Genomic DNA, 23,155 nt, shown 5'->3' with positions numbered 1-23,155 from the left:
AATATATTTCCATCACCCATTTCATCTACAATCCCATAACCGCTCTTATCTCGGCTGTAACACTAACTCACTAACAAAGCCTCAAGATGTACTAAAGATCTTCAACTGTTCCCATGTGTCCATAGACCAATGGACGCTTTTGGTGACATGTAGATATTGATCATCTTAATGAAATTGCATGTGCTATCATTATATATATTTAAAAAGTAAGTCCTTTTGAAAAATGTCATACTCCAGATTATGAACAGAAGGCTTCTGAGTAACTTTCTTTGAAACCGTACTAAAGTTTAGGGCTAGGTAGGCATGAGGAAGAGGAGATCCTTTTGAAGCTACCGTTGGGAGATCATGGTGGCAGGGTTCTCAGTCATGTGTCAATGACGTAATTGTTGAGAACATCCAAGGCAGTTACAGCACAAACCTGCCGTGCTGTTCTTGAAAGATTCTGAATGGCATGTGCAGGTCCCAGTCAAGAATGAGGTGGTCACACAGAGGTGCCTCAGATCCAGCACATCATGAGCATCAATAGTGTCCAAGGTACGTCTCTGTCTAAAGGTACCTATGACCAGACCACAGCCTCTTGATGGTTCTCATACTGAGACGGTCACCTAATCACGTAATTGAAAAAAAAAAACCTTGAAAATTGCACCTGCCTTCTATTAGCTTTCAAAAATTAACATAAAGCTTAAGATACGTCAATTAATATTCAAATATTAAAAGGGAAGCAAAAGAACAAGGAGGAGGAGAGGGAAAAAAACGAAAAGGAAAAGCAGGAGCTGTACCATACGATGGAGAAAATCCAAGGAGATCAAGCAGCATTGTTTGCCACCTACTCAAACTCCCATCATTTCTTTTCCGAAAAAAATAAGTGGTCAAATAAAGGGCCATTTGAAATACCTATCCCCTTGCTTCATGCATTCATATAAATCCCACCGAAGAAGATAACTTGAAGAGAAGGAGGAGAAGGAAGAGAAGTGTATTCCATGGAAAAGCAGCAGGGTCCTTGTGACACCCATTTTCATGTTCTAGCAGTAGATGATAGCCTGATAGACAGGAAAATCTTGGAGAAACTTCTCACTGTTTCCTCATACCAAGGTACTCTTTTATTATTCTCCATTCTCAAGCGAGAGAGAGATGGTTTTTGGTATGATATTCTGTTGGTCTTTCATCTTGTCTAATAAGCCAATGAATTATAGGTGTAATTGGTTTTCTTAGGGAACTCTTGGACATTTTTACTTTCTTTCTAATATCAACCTATCCAATATTACCTGTATGTCAGATCCCAACAGTAGGAAACTTTGGTGCTTTCCAAACAGAACTTATACATGTTTCCACACATTGGTTTCACATTTTTAAAGATGTAACCATACATCAATAAAAGAAGAATAAGAAGAATTACATCATAATCCAAAGCAAATAAAGCTTTATCCGTAGTGAACTAGATTTCGTCCTACCAAGAAAATATAGTTTCCATTGGTTTGAGAATGAATGGTAAATTATAAGGGGGAAAATCAAAATGATTCATTTACTGATAAAAGAAAATGTTCCCCATGCTTCTTCATTTATGATAAGTGAATAGAATGGTCATTTCAAGTAAAACTGTTTGTGCAGGTCATCTCTTTCGATGCTCTGCTATTTATTTCTTTTAAGAGTGCATTTATGCAAGTCAATAATAGAATTGTCAAATTAAAGGGGGAAAGAAAAAAAAAAGAATTCGTTTAACCCCTGTGTCCCTGACATTTTTTAAGTGTATATTTCGGTGTTAATACTTTTGTCCCCTGAAATTAATATTGGTGTCTCAGTTACCAGCGTGGAATCAGGAAGTAAGGCTCTAGAGTTTCTGGGTTTGATGGATGACATGGGTTCTTCCTCTTGCGAAAGACAGGTATGGAATTTTTTCTAACTTTAAAATAGGATGGTATGGAAAAAAAAGTTAAGAAAATGCAGATTCTGAAATTTACTTTAACATCAAGGAATGAAAAATAATGAATGCATTTATGAGTTTTTAAATATATTTTATAGATGATTTTATCAACAATGCTACTGTTTCATCCAAGAAATCTAAGAAGTAGAAATTTTTATGCAAAGCATGTATTTTTTTTTTAAATTCTATATTTTATTGTTAGTCACACAAAAAAATGATAGAATTTTGGTGGCTGATGAATTTTAAAAAATTAACACCTTTGGGTAATTGCAGGACGTGAAAGTGAATTTAATAATCACAGATTACTGTATGCCTGGGATGAGCGGCTATGAATTACTCAAGAGAATCAAGGTAAAGAAAATCCATACTCCTAACCTTTTCTCTACTCTTTCTATCAATGGAGATTTACTAAGTGCATGTGAATGCAGCGTTTGTTTGATTGAGTTGAATGTGTTAATTTTCCTAGGAATCTTCCTGGAAAGACATCCCTGTCGTGGTTATGTCATCTGAAAGCGTGCCATCGAGAATCACCAGGTGATCTTTTCTTCTTTCTTTCTTCGATCATGGTTTTTGCCGTTTATCCTTCTCCTATGTCACCAAGATGTTGGGGGAAGGATGAGTTGCTACTCATAAATAAAATGCCCCTGTTTGATCTGTGGATGTTCTTGGTTAAGCTATGATGATGATGTAATGATACAGTTGGCTACCACACCCGCCCGGGTTGGCGGGCATGGGGAGAAGGTGCTGACCCCTTCATCCAAGGTTCGACCCCCACCGAGTGTACAGGTGCCTTTCACTTGGTGAGCTCCGTGAGGGCTTGGGTGTTGGTGAGGCCGCCCCCCCCGCCCCACCTCCCGGATTACCCGCTTTGCTGGAAAACTTCATCAATATATATATATATATATATATATATATATATATATATATATATATATATATATATATATATATATATATATATATATATATATATATATATATATATATATATATATATATATATAATGTGGCCTACAAAATTCTTTTGCTCATTCAAATTGGCCAAGATTGCTTTGGGATCAGGAGGTGATCATCTGCCTCTGCTACGTGATGAGGCAGTCTCATTTATTTGTCTTTCCAATTAGGAGATTATACGACTTTATGTAGACGCTCAAGATACATATTTTGGACTAGCTTTTGGGATAATGGGTTGATTGCTCACCTATAGGTTTTTCGGGGTGATTATTTGCCTCCTGACCATCCCTAACTGTTGTTTTGAATGCCAAGTGTATTCCTTAGGACCCCATTTTCGTTTGGTATACTAAAAAAAATAGTTTCTTGTGTTTTGTAATTAATATGAACTTGTAGATGTGCATATCATAGTTTACTCAAAAGAAAATGTGTTAGATTAAGTGTATTTTTCATTTTTCAAAATGTTTTTCTAGAGATAAAAAAAAAATCAAGTGCTTATATTACTTGATAACAAAAGAAATTCAAACCTTTTTCGTTAAATTAAGTCAAATCCAAAGCATATTTGTAGTAAATAAGCAATGATAAATACATCTAGAGGTTCAGATTAAGCTGAAAATACCAACAACTGTGAAACTTTGTAATGGACCTACTGAGACCTAACAAGAATGGGGTCCTGAGGAACACACAACTATATATATTTATGTTGACTGTTGTCCAAATTATTGTTGTTTATCAGAATTAAATACATGTCATTTTCCTCTGTTTGCCTTGTTTTAGTATCGCAAACAATAGGCTCCAAAAAAAATTTACCTTTCCCCACAGGCTTTTATTCTTTTTTTCTTTTTAATTATATGCATCATCTACCTCTATCATTATATTGAAATTCAACTTGCTATGATCTTCCATAGTCAAGCTTAATGGTTGCCATATTTGCTCCCTTTCCTGTAAAATTACAAAATTTCCGTTTCTAAGAGGAACAACCATTTTGTGTGCATCAATGCATGGATGCATGCATGCCTAAATATGTGTGTGTGTGTGTGTGTGTGTGAAAATACCTTTCCTAGTTCCTGAATATCTTAATCACATGAGGCAACCTGTTGATGATTTTTGCCTCCATTTTATACTTTTTTCAAGCAAGACAAGATTGTATTCCTTTTAAGTACTTTTTCCATATATTCTTGAATTAGCATCTTGTTGAGGTCTTAGTTCTTGATCTCAAACTTTATAGATCCCTCAGATTTTTTAGGAAAAAGCGTGCCTCCCCTCACATCTAGGAATAATATTTATGAAATCTGAACGTACTTGTGAAAATTCATTTAGCTTTTAAGACATGAGTAATTCTTCCTCATTCTCCATTGCTGACTCTTCATAAAATGCAACAGATGTTTGGAAGGTGGAGCAGAAGAATTCCTGTTGAAACCTGTGCAATTATCCGACATGAAAAAGCTTCATCCTCATCTATTGAAGTCCAAACAATCCAATGACATCAATAAAAGTAGTAATGCAAGAAAAAGAAAGGCCATTTCTCCTCGGACCATAGAAAGAAGCCCTAAACGTAGAGGTTTGAGAGTGGCATGACTGAGTGTTTCAGAATAAGTTTTGTTTAGGACAAGATAAACAAGTGGGACATGTAGAGATCCCAGTTACTCTCTCTAGTTGTACATAACAATCTAATCTTTTTTTGAAAGTAGCCCAATATTATTTTATTGATTTTGCAGAACTTAAAAAGGTCTTGGTGTTTTGTGAACTTTTGTTGAACCCACTCATCATTCTTTATCTGCTATCCAAGCCATATCTATTTTGCTGCATATGCATGTCATAGCCGAGTCTCGTAACTTGTCTTCTAGTTTCTACCTCTGTAGAAATCATTATCGCACATTTGTACTGCAATTGCACTACAAACTCTAAGGTGTTTTTGGAGAGTTTGAATATTGAGTTTAATTTTAAGATGGGATATACAAATCTTCAAAGTTCATTGGAAGCTTACTGTAGATTTTGAAATTGGCTGACGTCTTTTAGTGAAAAAGGATCACCTAGTTCAGAAGAAATGAAACATTACTGTACTAGAAATTTTTTAGTATATCAATATTTATGCTTGTGGAATCTTCTTCTATCCTAAAATTATTTCCCTTTCTCAGGTACGTTACTTTCTGCTTTTTTTTCCCCATAAGATTGATCAAATAGGGTATTGAATATCATGGACACTTTAGAAAGGAACGGCAAAAAGAGAATTTATAATAATTATAGAATTTATTAGCTGTTTGATCGTTTGAGCACTAAATACATGTTACAACTTTATTGGGCTCTATCAGTCACTATTTGCTTTTTTTTTCTCTATTTTCATCATTTCCTGAACTTTTTAAAAATTTTATGTTTATTGAATGTTTTTTTTTAAATAAAATTTTTAGAAAGGCTCATTCATAATGATTTGAATCACCCAATTTGCTTTATCATTTAAAAAAAGTGATTTGGTTCAAAAAAACGATTCTAACAACATTCGTCCAAGGAGCATCTAGGGATGGCAGGGGCGGGGGACAAGGTCTCCACCTCCACCCCGTCTCAAAATCCTACCCTCCATCCCCACACGTTTTGATTTTAACCTCCATCCCCGTCTCCATCTCCGTTTCATGTCCTAGATCTATGGTTCAAACGGGGTGAGGCGTGTGGGGCCCTGTTTCCCCTCGGTCCACTGTCATCTCTAAAGAAGGATCGGGGATGGGGCGGGGATCGAAGACGGGGACAGGGCGGGGCAGGGGAAAGCGTAAGTTCATCCCTGCACATGTTTTGATTTTAAGCTCCATCCCCGTTTCATGTCCTCCATCTCCAGTCCAAACAGGGCGGGGCCCCGTTTCTGCCGGGTCCACTGCCATCCCTAGCATCCAAAAACCCATCAAACTGTATGTGAGTAAAACAATTCTCAACCATCCTTTTGGAAACTGCCGACACTGTTCATCTAAAAAATTGAATAGCGCTGGGAAGGCATCTAATTGAGGGCCTTCTTCAATTACATGGGTTTTTGGGTGTCATTCATGGCAATGAAAGTCATCCAAGGCTCCTTGAATGTTTTTCCGTCCTCCAAGGTGCCTTTGACCTGATACGCTCTCGTCACAAAGGGTACTCATTATGACACTTTATTTTTTAGCTTTACATGTTAACTAGATGATCGGCCTGCCCATATGGTTGGGCCCTATAAAACAAGTCAATTGAAAAAAAAAAGGTTTACTTCATATACATTTATCAAGATTAAAAGTAAAAATAATGAAAACCACAATATATTGATAATTTAAAACATTACAAATTAATTTCATTTTGTGACTATTAAGAAGAAGAAAAAGAGAGAATGGTAGTTTCCTCGTTCTATGCCTAGGAGAGAGAGAGAGAGAGAGAGAGAGAGAGCTCATTAAGTTTTTTAAAAATTATAATGTGCCATTTATGTAATCTTTTTTTTTTATGAAAACTCTGTGTACAATTAAGAAAAAGTTATGACAACCATTTTTTTCACCTGATACACTTGCTTCCGCTCTTATCGATGATATCAAATGATATGTACTTTTGTGACCATATTAATTGTTTGCTTATTAAAAATGAAAAGGAAAATTTTCAAAATGCCTACCAAAACATTGGGTCTAATTCAAGGTTACCATATTAGGAAGCAAAAGCGAAATGTGAAGCGAAAGCGAGAAGCGATGCATTTTAAAATTCATAAGAAGCGGGAAGTGAGGAATCAATTTAAAAATGAAATGAGAATAAAAAATGAAGTGATTTGGGATCAAATGTGAAGTGAATGGTAATCGAAAAAGAAGATAATAAAAATAAAAATTAAAATAATTATTCTTAAATTTCATAATTTTGTAGGGTAAGAATCATGAAAATAATGGTTACCAATTTAAAAAAAGCACATGAAAAGTGAGTGAGTATAAAGAGGGCTCACACGTTTGGAATAAGAAACACACACATAAATACAAATTTAACATGGTTTGGTCAGTGTGACCTACGTCCATGAATAAACACACACTCTTAATTCACACAAAGATGACTGTAACTCTCATTATTTATAAACCCTTTCATGTATGAGTTATATTTAGATAAGAGAACTATATTATTTTCAATATCCTTAGAGTCCTTACATATATGAGAGTCATAATTGACTGAAGTTTTTTTTTCTCTTATAGGAATTCTACTTAGCTCAACCTTATTATTCTTACAAGTCTCTTAATAAGAAAGTTTCTTGGAAGGACTCTTGTGTAGAGGCATACAAGGACCTTTGGACGTCCCATCTTGAGGAGGACTCTTGGGTGTCCCCTTGAGATCTGTATTGGATCTTGGATCTATTATCTTAACATGCCCCTAAAGCCAATCTCCATGAGCTTGAGCTTGTTCCTGAAGTGAAGAAACTTTAGGTCAGCCAACGGCTTGATCAGGATGTTTGTAAGTTGATTTTGGGAAGTAATAAACTAAACTTTAATTTCTCTTGTAGAAACCTTTTCTCACACAAAATGATAATTAATTTCTATATGTTTGGTCTGCGCGTGAAATCTAGGATTTGCAGTTAGATATGTAGCACCTAGATTATCACACCATATAATTGGAACCTCATGGGGAAAAACATTCAGTTTTGTCATTAGTTGTTTGAACCAGACAAGTTCAAACACAACACCTGCAACTGCTTTATATTATGCTTTTGTACTGGATCTGGCAATTGTACATTGTTTGGCGGAGCTCCAAGATAATAAATTAGTTTCCATATAGGTTAGATAACCACATGTAGATTTGTAATCATCTGAGCATCCTACCTAGTTGGCATCAAAAAATGCAAGTAGTTGCAAGGAAGAAGACCTTTTGATTTGTAGACCAAAATTAATGGTTCCTTTGAGATAACGCAATATCCTTTTAACATGAGCCCAATGATCCTGATATAGTTCGTGCATAAATTGGCAAGTTTTATTGACTGAGTATGTAATACCAGGCCTAGTAAAAGTGATGTATTGTAAAGTATCAACTACTCTTCTGTATTCGGTGGCATTTTCTAATAATGTTCCTCTATGCTTGGATAAAGTCATATTTGATGCAGCTAGAGTGACAACCAGTTTACAATCTGTCATCCTTATTTTGAGCAAGAGATCTAAAACATATTATCTCTGACAGCGCACAATTCTAGAGGTATCATAAACAACTTCTATTCCAAGAAAATAATGCAGAGAGCTCAAATCTTTGATAGAAAAATCACATCCAAAATATTGTATGATCTACTTAGTAGTTTCACATGAATTTCATGTAACAATAATATCATAAACATAAACCAGAATAAACGTATGAATTTTATTTTTATGACAGATAAAAAGTGATGGATTAACCTTTGATTCAGTAAACACAACTTTTCTAAGTAGAAACATCATCTTTCAAACCATATTCTGGGAGTTTGTTTGAAGCCATAGAAAGCACGGTTAATCTTACACACAAAATTTGGATAACTCGTATTTTCAAAGCCAAGAAGTTGACTCATATAGACTTCGTCTTGCATAATATCATAAAGGAATACATCATTTAAATCCAACTGATAGATCAGCTACCCTAAACTAACTGCAATAGAAAGAACCAATCAGACTAATATAGGTTTAATGACTAGGTTGGACAATTTAAATTAATCAATTCCCTCTTGTTGACTATATCTTTTAGCAACAAGACGAACTTTATACTTGATTGTGGTTCCATCAACATGTCTTTTAATCTTATAAACTCATTTGCATCTAACTAGATTGATAGTCTTTTCTAGAGAGACAAGAGTACAAGTTTGATTTTAATGCATGGCCTGATGTCACTTAGGTTCAGTGAGAGCCTAGATGAATGAGTATGGTTTTTTCTCTTCTTGGCTCACCTCAATTAGGAGAGAAATAGGATATTTTATTCTAAAGAATAACATGGGTTTAATAGTTCTTTCATGGGTTCTCGTAATCATGTGATGCATTTTGGATGTAGCTTGATGGTAAAGGTTAACTATAAGGTTTAGACCTGGAGATGAGGTCTTGTACCATAGCCCTTGTTCATTGGATCCACTTTGTTGACCATGTTGGACAGGGGAATTTCAGGTTCAGGTTCAAAGGATAGGAGTCGACATAGGCATGGGACTATGAGGTGACTCTAGTGTTTGATTAAGTAGGTCGGTGGATACTTCAGTATTCTGATTATGAATGATCGTTTCATGATAATTGATGGGATTAGGAAAAATAATTGGGGCTAAAGGTTGACTTTGTGTAGGATTTTTAGGAGAATTGTCTTTCTGATTTTGAATCCAAGTTGACACTTCTTGATATGTGAGAGGTTGTTTCTTTCTAGTATAGAGAAATTTATCTTCATCAAAGACAACATGTCTTAAGACAAATGTTTTCTTAGTTATTGGATCATAACACAAATAACATTTATAGCTAAAACCATATCATAAGAAAACGTAGGGCTTAGACCTTGGAGAAAGTTTGAATTCAGCATATGGGATGAAATATGGATAGTACGCGTACCCAAAATTTTTCAGATGCTCATACCTAGGGACACGTTTGAGGAGTTCTTATGGGGACTTTTGGTCAAGATTAGGTGTAGGCATCTTATTGATAAGATAAGTTATAGTTTTGAAGGAATCTACCCAAAATCTATTTTCCATGGATGCATGCAGAATCAATGTCAAACCCGTTTCAACAACGTGACAATGTTTTCTTTCTACTACATTATCTTGTTCAGGAATATGGGGACAAAACAACCACATTTTGATGCCACAACTAAATAAAATTTTTATAAAACTGTCACTAATAATTAAATTCTCCGACACCATCATTATGAAATATCTTTATTTAGCTCCAGTTTGTTTCTCAACAATATTTTTAAATTTTATAAAACATGTGAATGCGTCTAATTTCTTAACAAATGAGAACAACCATAAATTTTTTCAAAAATCATCAATAAGCAACAAATAAGACTTTTTATTATTCATGACTAAAATAGAGTTGTCTTTTCTAAGTTTTTTCATAACCTTAAAACCAGGGTGACCGAGTCTACAATGAAAAACTTCATCAAAAAATTTAAACAACTTATTACTAACTTTGGAAAAATTAATTATAGGAGATTGATTCTCTTTTTCATGTTGTCAGTCGACCATGGGTAAAGTCCTCTCTTAATTGGTCATCTTAATTGAGTAGACCTGCTCTAAGGATCCTTAACAAAAAAACCATTAGTATCAAATTGAAATAAACAATGATTATTTCTTGTAAATCTAGCTACAGACAAAATATTTATCTTAATAGAAGGCACATGAAGAGCATCCTTTAACATGAACTTTTTATTTCTAAACCATAATGAAAGGTTACCTGAACTCGAAATAGGTAGGTGGGTCCCACTCTCAACCATGATGTCATCTGAGCCTTGATATTCGCTCTTAGTAGTTATGCCTTGGTCTTTAGAGGTGACATGATGTATGGCCCTTGTACTTGGATATCACGTTGAATCCTTTATATTATTCAGGGTCATGACCGCAGATGCTTCTAGAATATCATAGCATGCGCAGACAATATGATTACAATGATCGTTTACTTAACAGACTATTTGTCCTTTTCTCTGTTGGGATTAGATAAATTGAGACTGACCTTCTTGATTATTTAAAAAAAAAAAATCAAAAGATTGCCCAGCTCCTATGGAGTGACCTCTGCCTCTACCAAAGGAATCACCTCTTACACGGCCTATTTGAGAAAAGAAGGTCATGGTGGATAACTCTTTTTAAGAAGACTACTTGTTTAATATTTGTAACATCTTCTCTTGATTTAGTAAGAGTTCATAAATTTTCATAAAAGAGGGCAACAAACTACGAGTGAAATTTATGGTAACAAAACTTTTATAGTCTCTTGAGAGACAATTCAACGTATAGTGAACTAAATTTTTATCACATACAAGTTTACAGACAACACATAACGAGTCAGCAAGAAATTTGATATGGTTCAGATATTCTACCATATTCTTTTCTTCTTTTCGAGCATCCTAGAGATCTTTCTTCAGTTATAAGATATAGATGCTAGACTGAGAAATGTCGGATTGTTTCAATATAATCCATGCCTCATGTGCAGATGAAATACATATAATCTACCCAAGACAGACTCTTTGAGAGTAGCATGAATCCAGCTAAGGGTGAGTTGATCAGACTCTTTCCACACAATAAACTCCGAATTCAGTTTCACTTTTTCTTCTGTAACAAACTAGTTGGGCATAGGGTATCATCCATCAACATATTTTATGAGATCCTCAAAAACATAACTAACTCAATTTGTGATCTATATAGAAGATAGTTGTGTCGATCAAGCTTGATTGACACTAATGAGAAAATTGCATTTCACTGGATGATCGGATTTGGCATGAGGAAGGAGAGACCCGAGAAGGATGAAGCAGAACTGGGTGCCATATGGTCATGATCGGCCGAATAGGGATGTCCCACATAAACAATCATTGAAGGGCGTGAAACTATGATACCATATAAAGAGCGCTCACATGTTTGAAATAAGAAACACCCACACACATAAACATAGATATAACATGGTTTGGTCAATGTGACCTACATCCATGAATAAATACTCTCGCAATTCACATGAAGAGGGGTGTAACTCTCTTCATTTATAAACCCTTTCATGTATTAGTTACATTTGATCTTGGATCCATTATCTTAACAATGAGAAACGTGAAAGAAAACACATATAAAACATAAAAAAGTGTGAGAGAAACACACAGGAAGCAAATAGGGAAGCAGGGAAGACACATCTAAAAAACATAGAAAAAGCATGAGTAAATTGAGATTTCCATCAAGTTTCAGAAGCGGGAAGTATATGTTTTCCAAGCAAGTTTTTGGGAAGCGCACTTCCCAATTATCTATGAAGCTTCCAGCAACCTTGGTTTAACTCATATGCTAACCAAACTTTTGAATGTCCTCAATTTCCCATCAAAGATTTGTGAATGTTAAAAACAAATGTCTGCACTCATAGACTAAAGTCAGTTTGAATCTGGGTTGGCACTAACTAATTATTTGAATTTACTCGTACTCCTTTTTCCATTTTATGGTTATTCTTTTCGCGTTATCGTTAACATGGGGTCAGGGATGAAAATAGTTTGGATCTGTGTTAATCATTCATTAAAGAAAAGCTCAGGTTGTGGAACGATGGATGGTTGGCCATGGATTTGTGGGGTAATTTTTTCTTTTCTGAAGTTTCTCAAGTATGACTGGTTGCTGAGAGATTTTTTTTTTTTTAGTGCAGTTGCAGTTTATGTTAAGAAGATGGATTTAAAAGATATCCAAATGGATCCTAATCCCAGCTTGATTATAAAAAAAAGGCATGCCTAATATTGATATACTTGTTTAGGAGGCGTGGTAAGGCGATCTGGCACAAAACATAGAAAATCCCAGCGATTTTTCATGCAGCAATTTTCTGTGTAAAGCACCCAAAAAAAATCCATAGAATCAATACACAAAAAATAGTTTGTGTGGCTGGAGCTGTACTTTGTAAAGCACTCGGACCCAATCACTGGATCTGCTTAGCTTGTTTAGCTATCGAGATTGTTTGATGAACCAATAAGACGATATTGATCCTAAAGGCAGCAGAATATGGCTTCCGATTCTTCTCGAGAGCCATCCCACCTTTTTATTTTAGACGATCATTTGTTCTGTGTCAATGAGAGAAACATTAGAATGATTTGCAGATGTGTGTGTGTGTGAGAGAGAGAGAGAGAGAGAGCAAAAATGAAAGTTAGAAAAAAATTGTCTTGTTTTCTTTTAACCTATGTCACAAAGACACGTGGACATGAGAACACGTGACGCGTTTAGCTAGGGGTGGGCACTGCACATCGGGTTTTAAGTGTGACCGGCCTGGCCCAACCTATTTATTAACGAGCTGGGTTTTTGCTCGGTTCTTAACGGGCTCGGGCTTGAAGAGCAGCCCATGACCCAGCCCATTGGCCAATTGTGTCAATGTTTAGAAGGCCAATCCAGCTGAGCCCAAACCCATTTGTAGGTCATTTTTAAATGAAGTTCATAAATTATTCTCTATAATACCAAAAACAATTAATTAAATAAAACATTAATGTACACATCTAATTATCTTTCTATTTCTCATATAATCAATGTAATTAGTATGTAACCAGCTACTAAAAAATTAATTAGGTAGCTTAAGCCCATCGGGTGGGCCCGGTAGCCCATGGTCCGACCCGTGCCCAGCACATGTATATAACGGTCCAGGTTTCAGCCCGGTAGCTAACAGGTCAGGACCTAATAAAACCTTGACTCAAACCCGTCCCATGCTCGGCTTGGCCCACTGGGCCGCCCAACCCATTGCCCACCCCTAGGTTCAACTTGCGACTTCAAAAAGCATTAGAAAATAGGACATGAGAACACAAGATTTTTAATTTTCTTAATCAATAAAAAACTAATTTTGATATTTTAACATTTAAAATATATTTTTACTGAAATAGAACTTCAAACTAATACCAAATAATAAAACAATATTATCCTTTTGTGTTAGTGTCTGTGTCCACGTGTTTGAACAAGTCCGCTCGTGTCACCAAAGACACCACCAAAATGGTGTGTCTTTGCCGGTGGCGGAGCCACATTGAGTGCCCACCCTGACCCAAAAAAACCCTAATAAGGAGGTGGAGCCACATTGAGTGCCCACCCTGACCCAAAAAACCCCTAATAAGGGCGGGGTTCAGGTCAAGGGTCGGCAGTGCCCACCTTGATCTTTTATATTCCCCCCTTCCCCACCCGATGACTCACTCTGTCAACCCAACAAAAATCCTCTCAATAGAAGGGTTTGCTAGGGCTGGTAAACAAGCCGAGCTTGGACTGTTCAAGCTTGGCTCGTTAAGGCTACACCCCTGCTTTTTGCAAGCCAATCACGAGCTGCCTCATCTTTTAAAAAAATTGTTTTCAAGTATTTTTTAAAGCTTGATAATGTATAAAATATATGTATAATACATATAAATATTTGTTTAATCCATGTACAGAACATATATAATATGCATTAATATAAAAGTATATATAAATATATAATATGTACAATGACCAAAACAAATCAAGCCAATCGAGTTTGCCATGTTCGTACTCGGCTCATATACCTAAATGAGCTAGATGATAGCTTAGCTCGCTGAGCTCAATTTCTGAGTCAAGTGGGGTCAATGGCAAGTTGTTCATCTCGTTTTTCATTGTTAGAGTTTGTGCCCACCCTAGTTCAGATTCCTAGCTCCGCCCTTGGTCCTTGCTACAAAATGGTATGTCCCTGCGCCTTCATCTCCACTTTTAACTTTTTACAGCATTATGCCATTAACCCCTTTAGGTAGGATCATGGTTGGCCACGTGTGACAATCCTGCAGCCCATTCCAACGCTTTGGGTAGGAACATGGTTCTCTTTCTGCATGTGTGTATACGCGCACGCACGCACATGTTTGTACTGCAACATATAAAATGCTAGAACTAATGACACTACTAGCAGACCAGTTTTGCTGTATATAGCAACCATGTATAAACAACAGAGCTGAAAAAACGATCCTGATCATACTAGTTTACCAATTTGGTGCAGCAAAAGGTTTTACAAAAGATGGACCATGATCAGATGAAGATCAAAATTTTCTGAATCATTCAAAAAGCAAGTCATGCAAGTATATATATATATATATATATATATATATAGAGAGAGAGAGAGAGAGAGAGAGAGAGAGAGGACCATGTAAGCTTATTTTCTTTAAGCGTTACAGCCTTACAGGTACCATCAGTCAATGAGAAGTGATGAACATTTCCAGTGGAAAATCAACATTTGATAAATAATCAAATCTTCCGAGAATAAATTAAACCATGACAAGGATTCTACTAAATCAGATTATTTTGCTTTTTTGCTGGACGGATGTCATAGTTATTTTCCTCCAGCACCTGATAACAATAGATATGGGTATCACAACCCAAACGCTGTTTGCTCCCACATAGTATGCCCAGTAGTGAAATGAGCTAGTTGCAAAATTGTCACCTTCCAACAATGCAGTAATATAATAGACAAGAACTCCATACAACTGTCCCACACAGATAGCAAACTGAAGTATGTAGCTGTACGATTTCTTTGTTCCTATAGCATACCTGCGAGTCGCCAGAGTAGTGTGATTAACAGCAGATCCAAAAGCTTAACAAGCTAGTAGCAGACACTGTTCATTGACACATCAAAAGTTTTATGTATCAAAATTCCCTAGTTTCTTTAGTTCTTGTATTTATCTAGGACAGTTTAGATGAAATTGGCAATCCACAATAACAAAATTGTCATAGAATCTACATAGTCCCATCTGACATTGAAGGTTGATCATCCAAATTACCAGTCAACAGTAAAATCACCTCTTTCATTAGACAAGCAGCTAGGGATGGCATTGGACTGGGGCAGGGGTGGGGGATAAGGTCTCCACCCCGCCCCGTCTCAAAATTCTACCCTCCATCCCCGCACGGGTTTTGATTTCAACCTCCATCCCCGCCTCCATCCCCGTTTCTTGTCCTTCATCCCCAGTCCAAACAGCGCGAGGCAGGGCGAGGGGCCATTTTCCCTCGGTCTACTGTCATCCCTAAAGAAGGATTGAGGACGGGGTGGGGCAAGGCGGGGATCGGGATGGGGATGGGACGAGAGAAAGTGTAAGTCCATCCCCGCATGGGTTTGGACTTTAACCTCCATCCCCGCCTCCATCCTCGTTTTATGTCCTCCATCCCCGGTCAAAACCGGGCAAGGCGGGGCGGGCCCCGTTTTCCCCCGGTCCACTGCCATCCTTACAAGCAGCACAGCGATATCAACAACTTATTCATCGTATATGTTGAGGAGTCAAAAGTCATTATACTATTTAAGATGATACTAAATGCCATTCTTTTGTTCGGGAAGAGGAATTGTCCAACCAAAGGTCCAAAATCTACAACTAATGATTATCGAACAGCTCCTCCAATGCTTGAGCATCTCATCAATCAGACATCATATATTTGTTCCTTATCATTTATTTAGTAAGAAATATGCTTTACGTGAAGACTTTACAACATATAGGTATGTTTTTCAAAATGTGAAAAACCGGAGCCTCAAAATGCATTTAAAACTTTACAATACAAAGTATTGTGAGCCGTTGATTTTTAGCACTTTCAAAAATGCATCTAAACATCAAAAATTCATAATCCAAGACATGTTGCTCACTAAATGATTGATAAAAATCTAATAGGTAAAGTCCGATCAATGAAAAACTCAATCGTTAGAGAAAGAACATCATCGATTATCATCAATTGTAGATTTTGAACCTTCCATTGGTTGGATGGTTCCCCTTTCCCTTTTGTTAAATATTTCGGTATTCTCCTAACAATTACCTAATAGTCATGGGAAAGGTTGTAAAAAACATTTTGTAACTCGTATTGGATGGCACCAAAATAAGTATTCATATCATAAAAGATAGTATCTTTTAAATAAAAAATTAAAAAATCCAAAAATCCAAAAAAAATAGGAATTTTAAAAATAATTCATAACACAAGAAATAATGATGAATAGTGTAAGATAAAACTATAATATCACATATCAAAACAATTATGTGCAATTAATGTCAAAGATTCAATAATCAAAATAATATGATATAAATGCCATGCATATCTCACAAGAAAATGAAAACTATGAAATAATATGCATATTTAATAATGAATCTAAGCTAATAAGTCACAAGATTCATAATAATAATAATGTGTGTTTACATAAAAAAAATATCATAAAGTGTTTTTTTCAATGCTTAAAAATTTACACAATCAAATTTATTCAGAATTCAAACAAAAATGAATTAGATAACGTCAATCATGGGTATAATCATCATCATCATCATTATTTTCCTTTTTTTGCAAAAAAACTCCTTAAATCACTCTTAAGTTGGTTAAGAATGAATATGAACTTGCCTCAAGGGACCGTGTCTGTTTTTGAAACAAAAAAATTGAAATGAGTGCACTTAAACTGCATTTATAGTGTATCTTATGATACGCCCCATATCGGAGTGTGTCATAAGAATAAGATACAGAGGTGTATCAAGATACAGGTGTATCGTATTAGAAAACCCCATAGAGATGATATGTATCGTACAATACAACATGGGTCATGCGTATTGCTTTCATAATCAATATTGTGGACATCATTTTAGAATGTAAAGCATAAGGATCGTAAGTTCTTTCATGTACTTCATAACTAGGCCTGAACTCATCCATCTCTTTGAACTCTATGTATTGTTGCTCGTATTCACTTGATTTTGTTCTCGTATTGACTGCATGACTGACTTTAATTTTGGATATTATGCTCAAAATGCAAAAAATGTTCTTCAAATGAATGTTATGTTCATCTAATTCTTATATTTAATTTTGTATTAATCTTTCTAGGACTGTAATTTTCACTTACATCTCACTAAAATGCACAAGAATCAAGGAAGACTACAATCTGTTAATAATTTGTTTTTGTCATTATTTAGACATAGGTTACCTAAACACAACATATCTTATAATACCCGTAAATTTTTTTTCGGTTATAAAACATATAAATGATAAAAACAAAACATTTAGAACTATGTCGATAAATAACCTTAGTTAAATTTCGAGAAAAAAATTTCTTTAAGGAGGGAAAGATGTAAAACTTGCAAATTTTTGATATTTTATGAAAAATAACATTAAATTAAAGTTAAAATATTATTTAATATTAATTAAAAAATTAATTTATAATTCAAACATTTATTAAGATTCAGAATAAATTTTCAATGTAAAATTTATTCTGAATTAGGGTTTTGATTTTCAATCAGATTTGAATTTGAGTTTTGGACTTAATAAATATATCTTGAATATTATAATTAGATTTAAATTTGATTCAAATCTAATTTAAGACTTAATTAAATGTTAATTCAAGCTTGAAATATACAATAATTTATATATTTTGTTGAAATTAAATTTGAAACCATTGATTGAATCTATAAATAATACATATGAATTCTTCAGGGCATTTTTAATGAATAAAATAATAATAATGATGAATTTTATGAGAAAGAAGTGTAAAAATATAAATTAGTCTAAAATAAAATATAAGAAATATCCTATAAAAATTAAAGTTAATTCAAGTTGATTTAAATGGAATTCTCCTTCATAATCAAATTTCTGAAAAAGATAAAATTTAATAAAAAACTGATAAATTTCATCGAAATAAAGTCGAATGGGATTTCAGACAAATTTAGGATAACTTGATATGTATGTAATGTAAATTCAATAAATTTGAATTTTAATTTGAAATCTAATGAACAAAACCAAAATAAAATCAAATATTCAAAACGATAATAGGTCATGCTGACCCTAATAGAAATCATTTTCGAAATGCATTTTTAAGAAAATGATACTTTTAGAAGAGAAATTTTATAATGATAATTTAGCTAAGCATTATGATATAGGGTATGTAGGACTTCAAAAATGTCTAAGTATAAGAAATATACTCCTACACGCCCAAGGGTCTTATTGATCTTATTGAGTTTCGAATTTTTCAAAAAAAAAAATTGAAGAATTTTAATTAACCTCTTAAGAAATATTTAAAATAAAAAATTTAAATAAATAAAAAATTAAAAAATTTATAGATGAAAACTATTCACATTTAAGCCTAATTCAAATCCTATTTAATGGCATTTCATGTAATTTCACATTTGAATTTTTATAGAATTTCATTTGAATTTTATTTGAATTTAATTTAAATTAATTAAGAATTTATTTAATGGAATGAAACTTGTAAATAAACTAGAATTTATAAAAAGGTAGGAGTCCATAGGTGGGTCTCCCATCCTATGTGGCATCTCCTTGGCAATTTTAGGAATTTAAAATGAACTTAAACTTTAAATTCACAAAGGTTTTTAATATAAGTGTATGAAAATAAATGTAATGCCCTAAGTAGCTAATATGAAAATACAAAAAAACAGAAAGGAAAAAGAAACAAGAAATAAGAAAGAAAAAAAAAGTAGAGAAATTAGAAAAATAAAAAAATTAAATCCTAGATCTGGATCAAGGGCTGGAATTTACACAAGCCCTTGACCTCTCCTAACCTCTATAAAAACAAGGGAGGGGCTCATGCCTCCCTATTTGCCTCCTTTGATTTTTTTTTAGTCTTTTTCTCCCTCTCAAATCCCTCTTCTCTCTTCTTTTTCCTACACCAAACTGTTGGTGTTGTCACCCTTGGCTCAGCAAGGAGAGCTTTCACATTTATGAAGGGAGCGTATGGAGGTCGTGGATAAGATCGTTATTCATGTGGAACGGTTGGTTCATGCTAGAAGAGTGATCCACGTGCGTAGGATCAATTTTTCGCCAAAAAGGTAGGGGGTTCTATGCTCTACATGTAGAACAAAATTCGTAGGCACGAATTTCATCGATTTTTCATAAGTATAGACCTAAACCATGCCTCCCACATGTGGGTTTGGCTTAGAGATATCAAAATAGATGATAGAAAGGGATTTTAAAAAAAAACCTCTAAAATTTGTTTTTTCTGAAAACTGATTTCTCAGAAAATCAAACCGTAAAAATTTTAAAATACATGTGTTACTCAATTAGTTTTCTGCAAATTTCAGTTTGGATTAGTAGATCATGTGTATATGACCCTGTAAAAATTTGAATGATTTCCATGGTTGATTTCATAGAAAAACAAGTGTTTTGTGTTATAGGGTTTCTAAAAAAAAATTGATAATTTTAGTAAAAACCATGATATGTCTAATTAGTTTCATGCAAAATTTAATTGAAAAATGTAGTGAGTGTCCTGCTAATATTCTAGAATTATTGCATGATTTTATGATTTTTATTTATAGAAAAATTATGTGATTTACTTATTTTATTATAAAATTTATCTAAGTTATTTCTAAGAAAATAAGCCCTATGTGAGACAGGTCTTTTTTCTAGATCCATTGTATTGGATCTTAATTTAGTGTAGTTAAAAGTCTATAATTTTTCTAGTTTAGTTCATGTAGAAAAATTTTAAAAAATGAATTCGGGTGGCCCGTTTTGGCCCCACCCGAATGCATATACTCGATATTATGTATTTTTGGCATGACATTCGACCAGTAAATCGCTCGTATCTCTTTCGTCCAAAGGAGTTTGACAAGCGGTTTATTGCGTTGGAAAGCTAACAACTTTTGAGCTTTGTTCATGGACTGAGCATTGTTTTGTGACAGTCGAAACAGAAAAGTACAGGTCTGCACCAAAACGTTTGTAACTCCCTCATACGAATGAATTTTTATAAACAGTTTGCGGCATTGAAAAGCTGATAAAATTTTCTGGAAACTATAAAAAATTCAGCTTTGACCACTGATTGAAATTTTTTCTGTAACCTTTGTAACAGTCAGACAGAGTTGAACTTTTCTCAAGTTTGGAATTGGTTTAAGAACCGATCCTCGAATACATGCATAAATTGTCCATTGATATAAATGTCATTACGAATAGTTTACAGACCGTAAATGTACTGCAAAAGTCTAATTTTCTGCAGAGAATGATATGCCCAAACATTGGGGCATGATTGAATGCTTAATAAATAAATATGTTCTACGCGTTAAGGGACCAAAAGGTCTGACTTGCAAACTTATTGATATATGTTTTAAAGTTATTCTTGTTGTATGTTTATGCATATTTCTATGATGATGATGTATGGATGCATGCATGCAAGTTATGAAAGTTTATCGCATTACTTATGTATATGCATGCGTGTTTGCAAAGCATGAAAATAAACATGTTATCGAATCAATGCTCTAATATACGCATCCATAGCTGAAGTAGTTGAATCCGCTTTGAGGGATTCAATCATGGTGCTGCATGTAAGACATTTAAATTAAATAAGTGAAACATGTGACACTAAAGCAAGGGCTTGCAAAGAGAGAGCAAACAGTACATCTGATTTCGTAAAAATATATTTTGAGCATGGAAGGTTGCTTCTCCCCACTCACGAAGATAAGAGAACCCATTACAATAAACTGTAGCGTAGGGAAAAAAAACCCATAAGTAAAAAATTTGATGCATCGGATTGGTGGTGTTGAGAGTCGCTCTCACTTTTATCGTCCCTCACCCGGACTGGTGAAAGGTGCCAAGCCAGGCCAAAACCACCCATGTATAAAAATACTTCTTAAATCATGATCCTGATCCAGGTTTCTGCCTGTGTTTGTACCCACGGGGCTAAGAAGTGAAACTTAAATATGTGTGCATTAGATAGGCATAGCATGCATCATATAATAAATAAAATGTAATTAAAGATAAAAATTGATTCATGCATATGAATGGCTTCTGCATCGGTAAGTACATGCATTTTTAACTGTTCATGCATTTTTATTTATCTAAGTTGAATGAAATGAATATTTGTCATTTTTGCAATAGTATGCTTACTTGAGATATTTGAAATGTATGTTGAATTTGTCTGTATTTAATTTGATTAATTGCATGAAAAGTTGATGAAATTTCTGCTTCGTATTCTAGTTTGCTTGTTTAGTATAGCTCTACCTTATTGAGACATTGTATATCTGACCATATGGTTTTAATGTTTTTCAGGAAGTGAGTGAGCTCACATGCGATGGCGGGAGGTTGTGACAGAAACCGAGCCATATCTTTCCCAAACCTCTAATGTTATGAACTGAAAGCAATCTTAATTGCTCAAGACTCTCATAATTATATTTATTTGATAATTGGACAATTGTAATTAATTTTGAATATTTAATTCAATTTATAAATGTTTTAGTCTCGATAGATTTTTTCGTTGCTATTTTGCTAAAGTGATTAAAAATTTAAAAGTATTTCATAAAAAAAACTTTTTCCATGATTTTCGGGATTTAAAAATTAGGGTGTTACATATCTATTGCACTTAAACATGCCCCAACACTTTAACAAAGGATAAAACAAGTGTACAACTGATAAAAATCTACAAAGGAAAGAACGATAAAAAGAATGACAGCCCATTGTTACTTGAATTATGTAAGAACAGCATGTACCTATGTGTATTGGATGGAACCAATAGAAAGAACATTTATTTGAACAGTTGTTCAAAGCTTAGTATCAAAGGTACTAAGCTATGTCACATAGGTGCAGGTGCAGGTACCGGTGCGGCGATGGGGCACTTTAAAAAAACTTGAGTGCAGGAGGATGTGTGTGTGTGTATATATATATATATATATATATATATATATATATATATATATATATATATATATATATATATATATATTGTGCTTTTTAAATTTCATTAAAGGTAGAGGCTTCACAGGACCACTTCTTTCATACACTTACAAAGGCAATTTTTTTTAGCATTCAAACATTGAGAATACAAGCATATACATTCTCAACCACCAAAATAAAGGCATTACCAAACCCTTTTTTTTTGTAATATAGTCAAGCAGGGTTATAGCCCCGTTTAGGATCCAACCCAAGACCCCTTCAGTTAGGATAGCGTAACTGTAATTAGTCAATCTATCATATTTGAACCCCTATTACCGAACTTAGGGTTACAAATGTGCCGGACATTCCTGATGGCCCATCCTGTTTTGCGATAAGTTCAAGTAACTACACAAAGATGTAGCGGAATGGAGCAAACCTAAGATGCATTTTAGGCTTCTGTAGACTGGTTTTGAAAGAGCTTAGGTCACTTTGTATAGAACCCCAATCTAGGTTAACCTTAGCCTCCTTGGCTAGATATAATGCAACCAATCATCATGTGTAGAGATTACCAGCCCACTACTTCTACAAACTATGACATGGCATGAAGATAGATCTTACACTGCAAGCAGGCTGGTTGGTCCCTCAAGCACAGCAGTGATACCTTCCACAACAACAATTCCCACATCTCGAGCAACATATCTAGAGTCACCTTTGCTGTATTCTTTCCCTAAGATTAATTCTCTTCACATAGTTAGAAAGCAGGTCTACTTTCACTCGATCTCAATCTTCACCAAACATCACAGAAAAAAAAGGAGAAGCTATGAAACTTACAAACTTCAGAAAAAAAAAGGGAGTATCCTTCTTGTAGAATTCTGGAGAGAAAACAAAGTATCCCTCTACAATGATATGTGTTAGACCAGTAAATGCCCACCAGCACATGAGCACCCTATCAATTTTTGTAATCTTAGAACAATAACCTGGTATTGAAAAGAAGAAAAACCAGTGAGCTTCAAATGCATTGACTGGAGACAAAAATATATTAAGGATCCAACCCAAACATCTTGCTCATGTATATATAATTATGAATGCGTGCA

General features: G+C 34.5%; 1 protein-coding gene and 1 long non-coding RNA gene across 2 annotated transcripts; one reads left to right on the top strand and one right to left on the bottom strand.

Annotated features, from left to right (window-relative positions):
- Window positions 1-935: 935 nt before the first annotated feature.
- LOC149841152 (two-component response regulator ORR4-like) lies at window positions 936-4,600 on the top strand. Its single transcript, XM_090004682.1, has 5 exons — window positions 936-1,092; window positions 1,800-1,882; window positions 2,195-2,272; window positions 2,388-2,455; window positions 4,255-4,600. The coding sequence occupies exons 1-5, from the start codon at window positions 981-983 to the stop codon at window positions 4,448-4,450; spliced, it is 537 nt and encodes a 178-aa protein (XP_089860808.1). The 5' UTR covers window positions 936-980; the 3' UTR covers window positions 4,451-4,600.
- A 9,995-nt stretch (window positions 4,601-14,595) lies between these two features.
- Window positions 14,596-22,788, bottom strand: LOC149841151 (uncharacterized). The gene is made up of 2 exons (XR_016431637.1): window positions 22,680-22,788; window positions 14,596-15,011 (listed from the first exon to the last, which is right to left on the bottom strand). It is a non-coding gene; the product is annotated as an uncharacterized LOC149841151 (long non-coding RNA).
- Between the last annotated feature and the right edge of the window lie 367 nt (window positions 22,789-23,155).

This window comes from Nuphar pumila, chromosome 4, assembly GCF_984573655.1.
Source record: "Nuphar pumila chromosome 4, dmNupPumi1.hap1.1, whole genome shotgun sequence".
In the NCBI taxonomy this organism is placed as follows: domain Eukaryota; kingdom Viridiplantae; phylum Streptophyta; class Magnoliopsida; order Nymphaeales; family Nymphaeaceae; genus Nuphar; species Nuphar pumila.
This window is presented reverse-complemented; position numbering and strand designations above follow the sequence as displayed.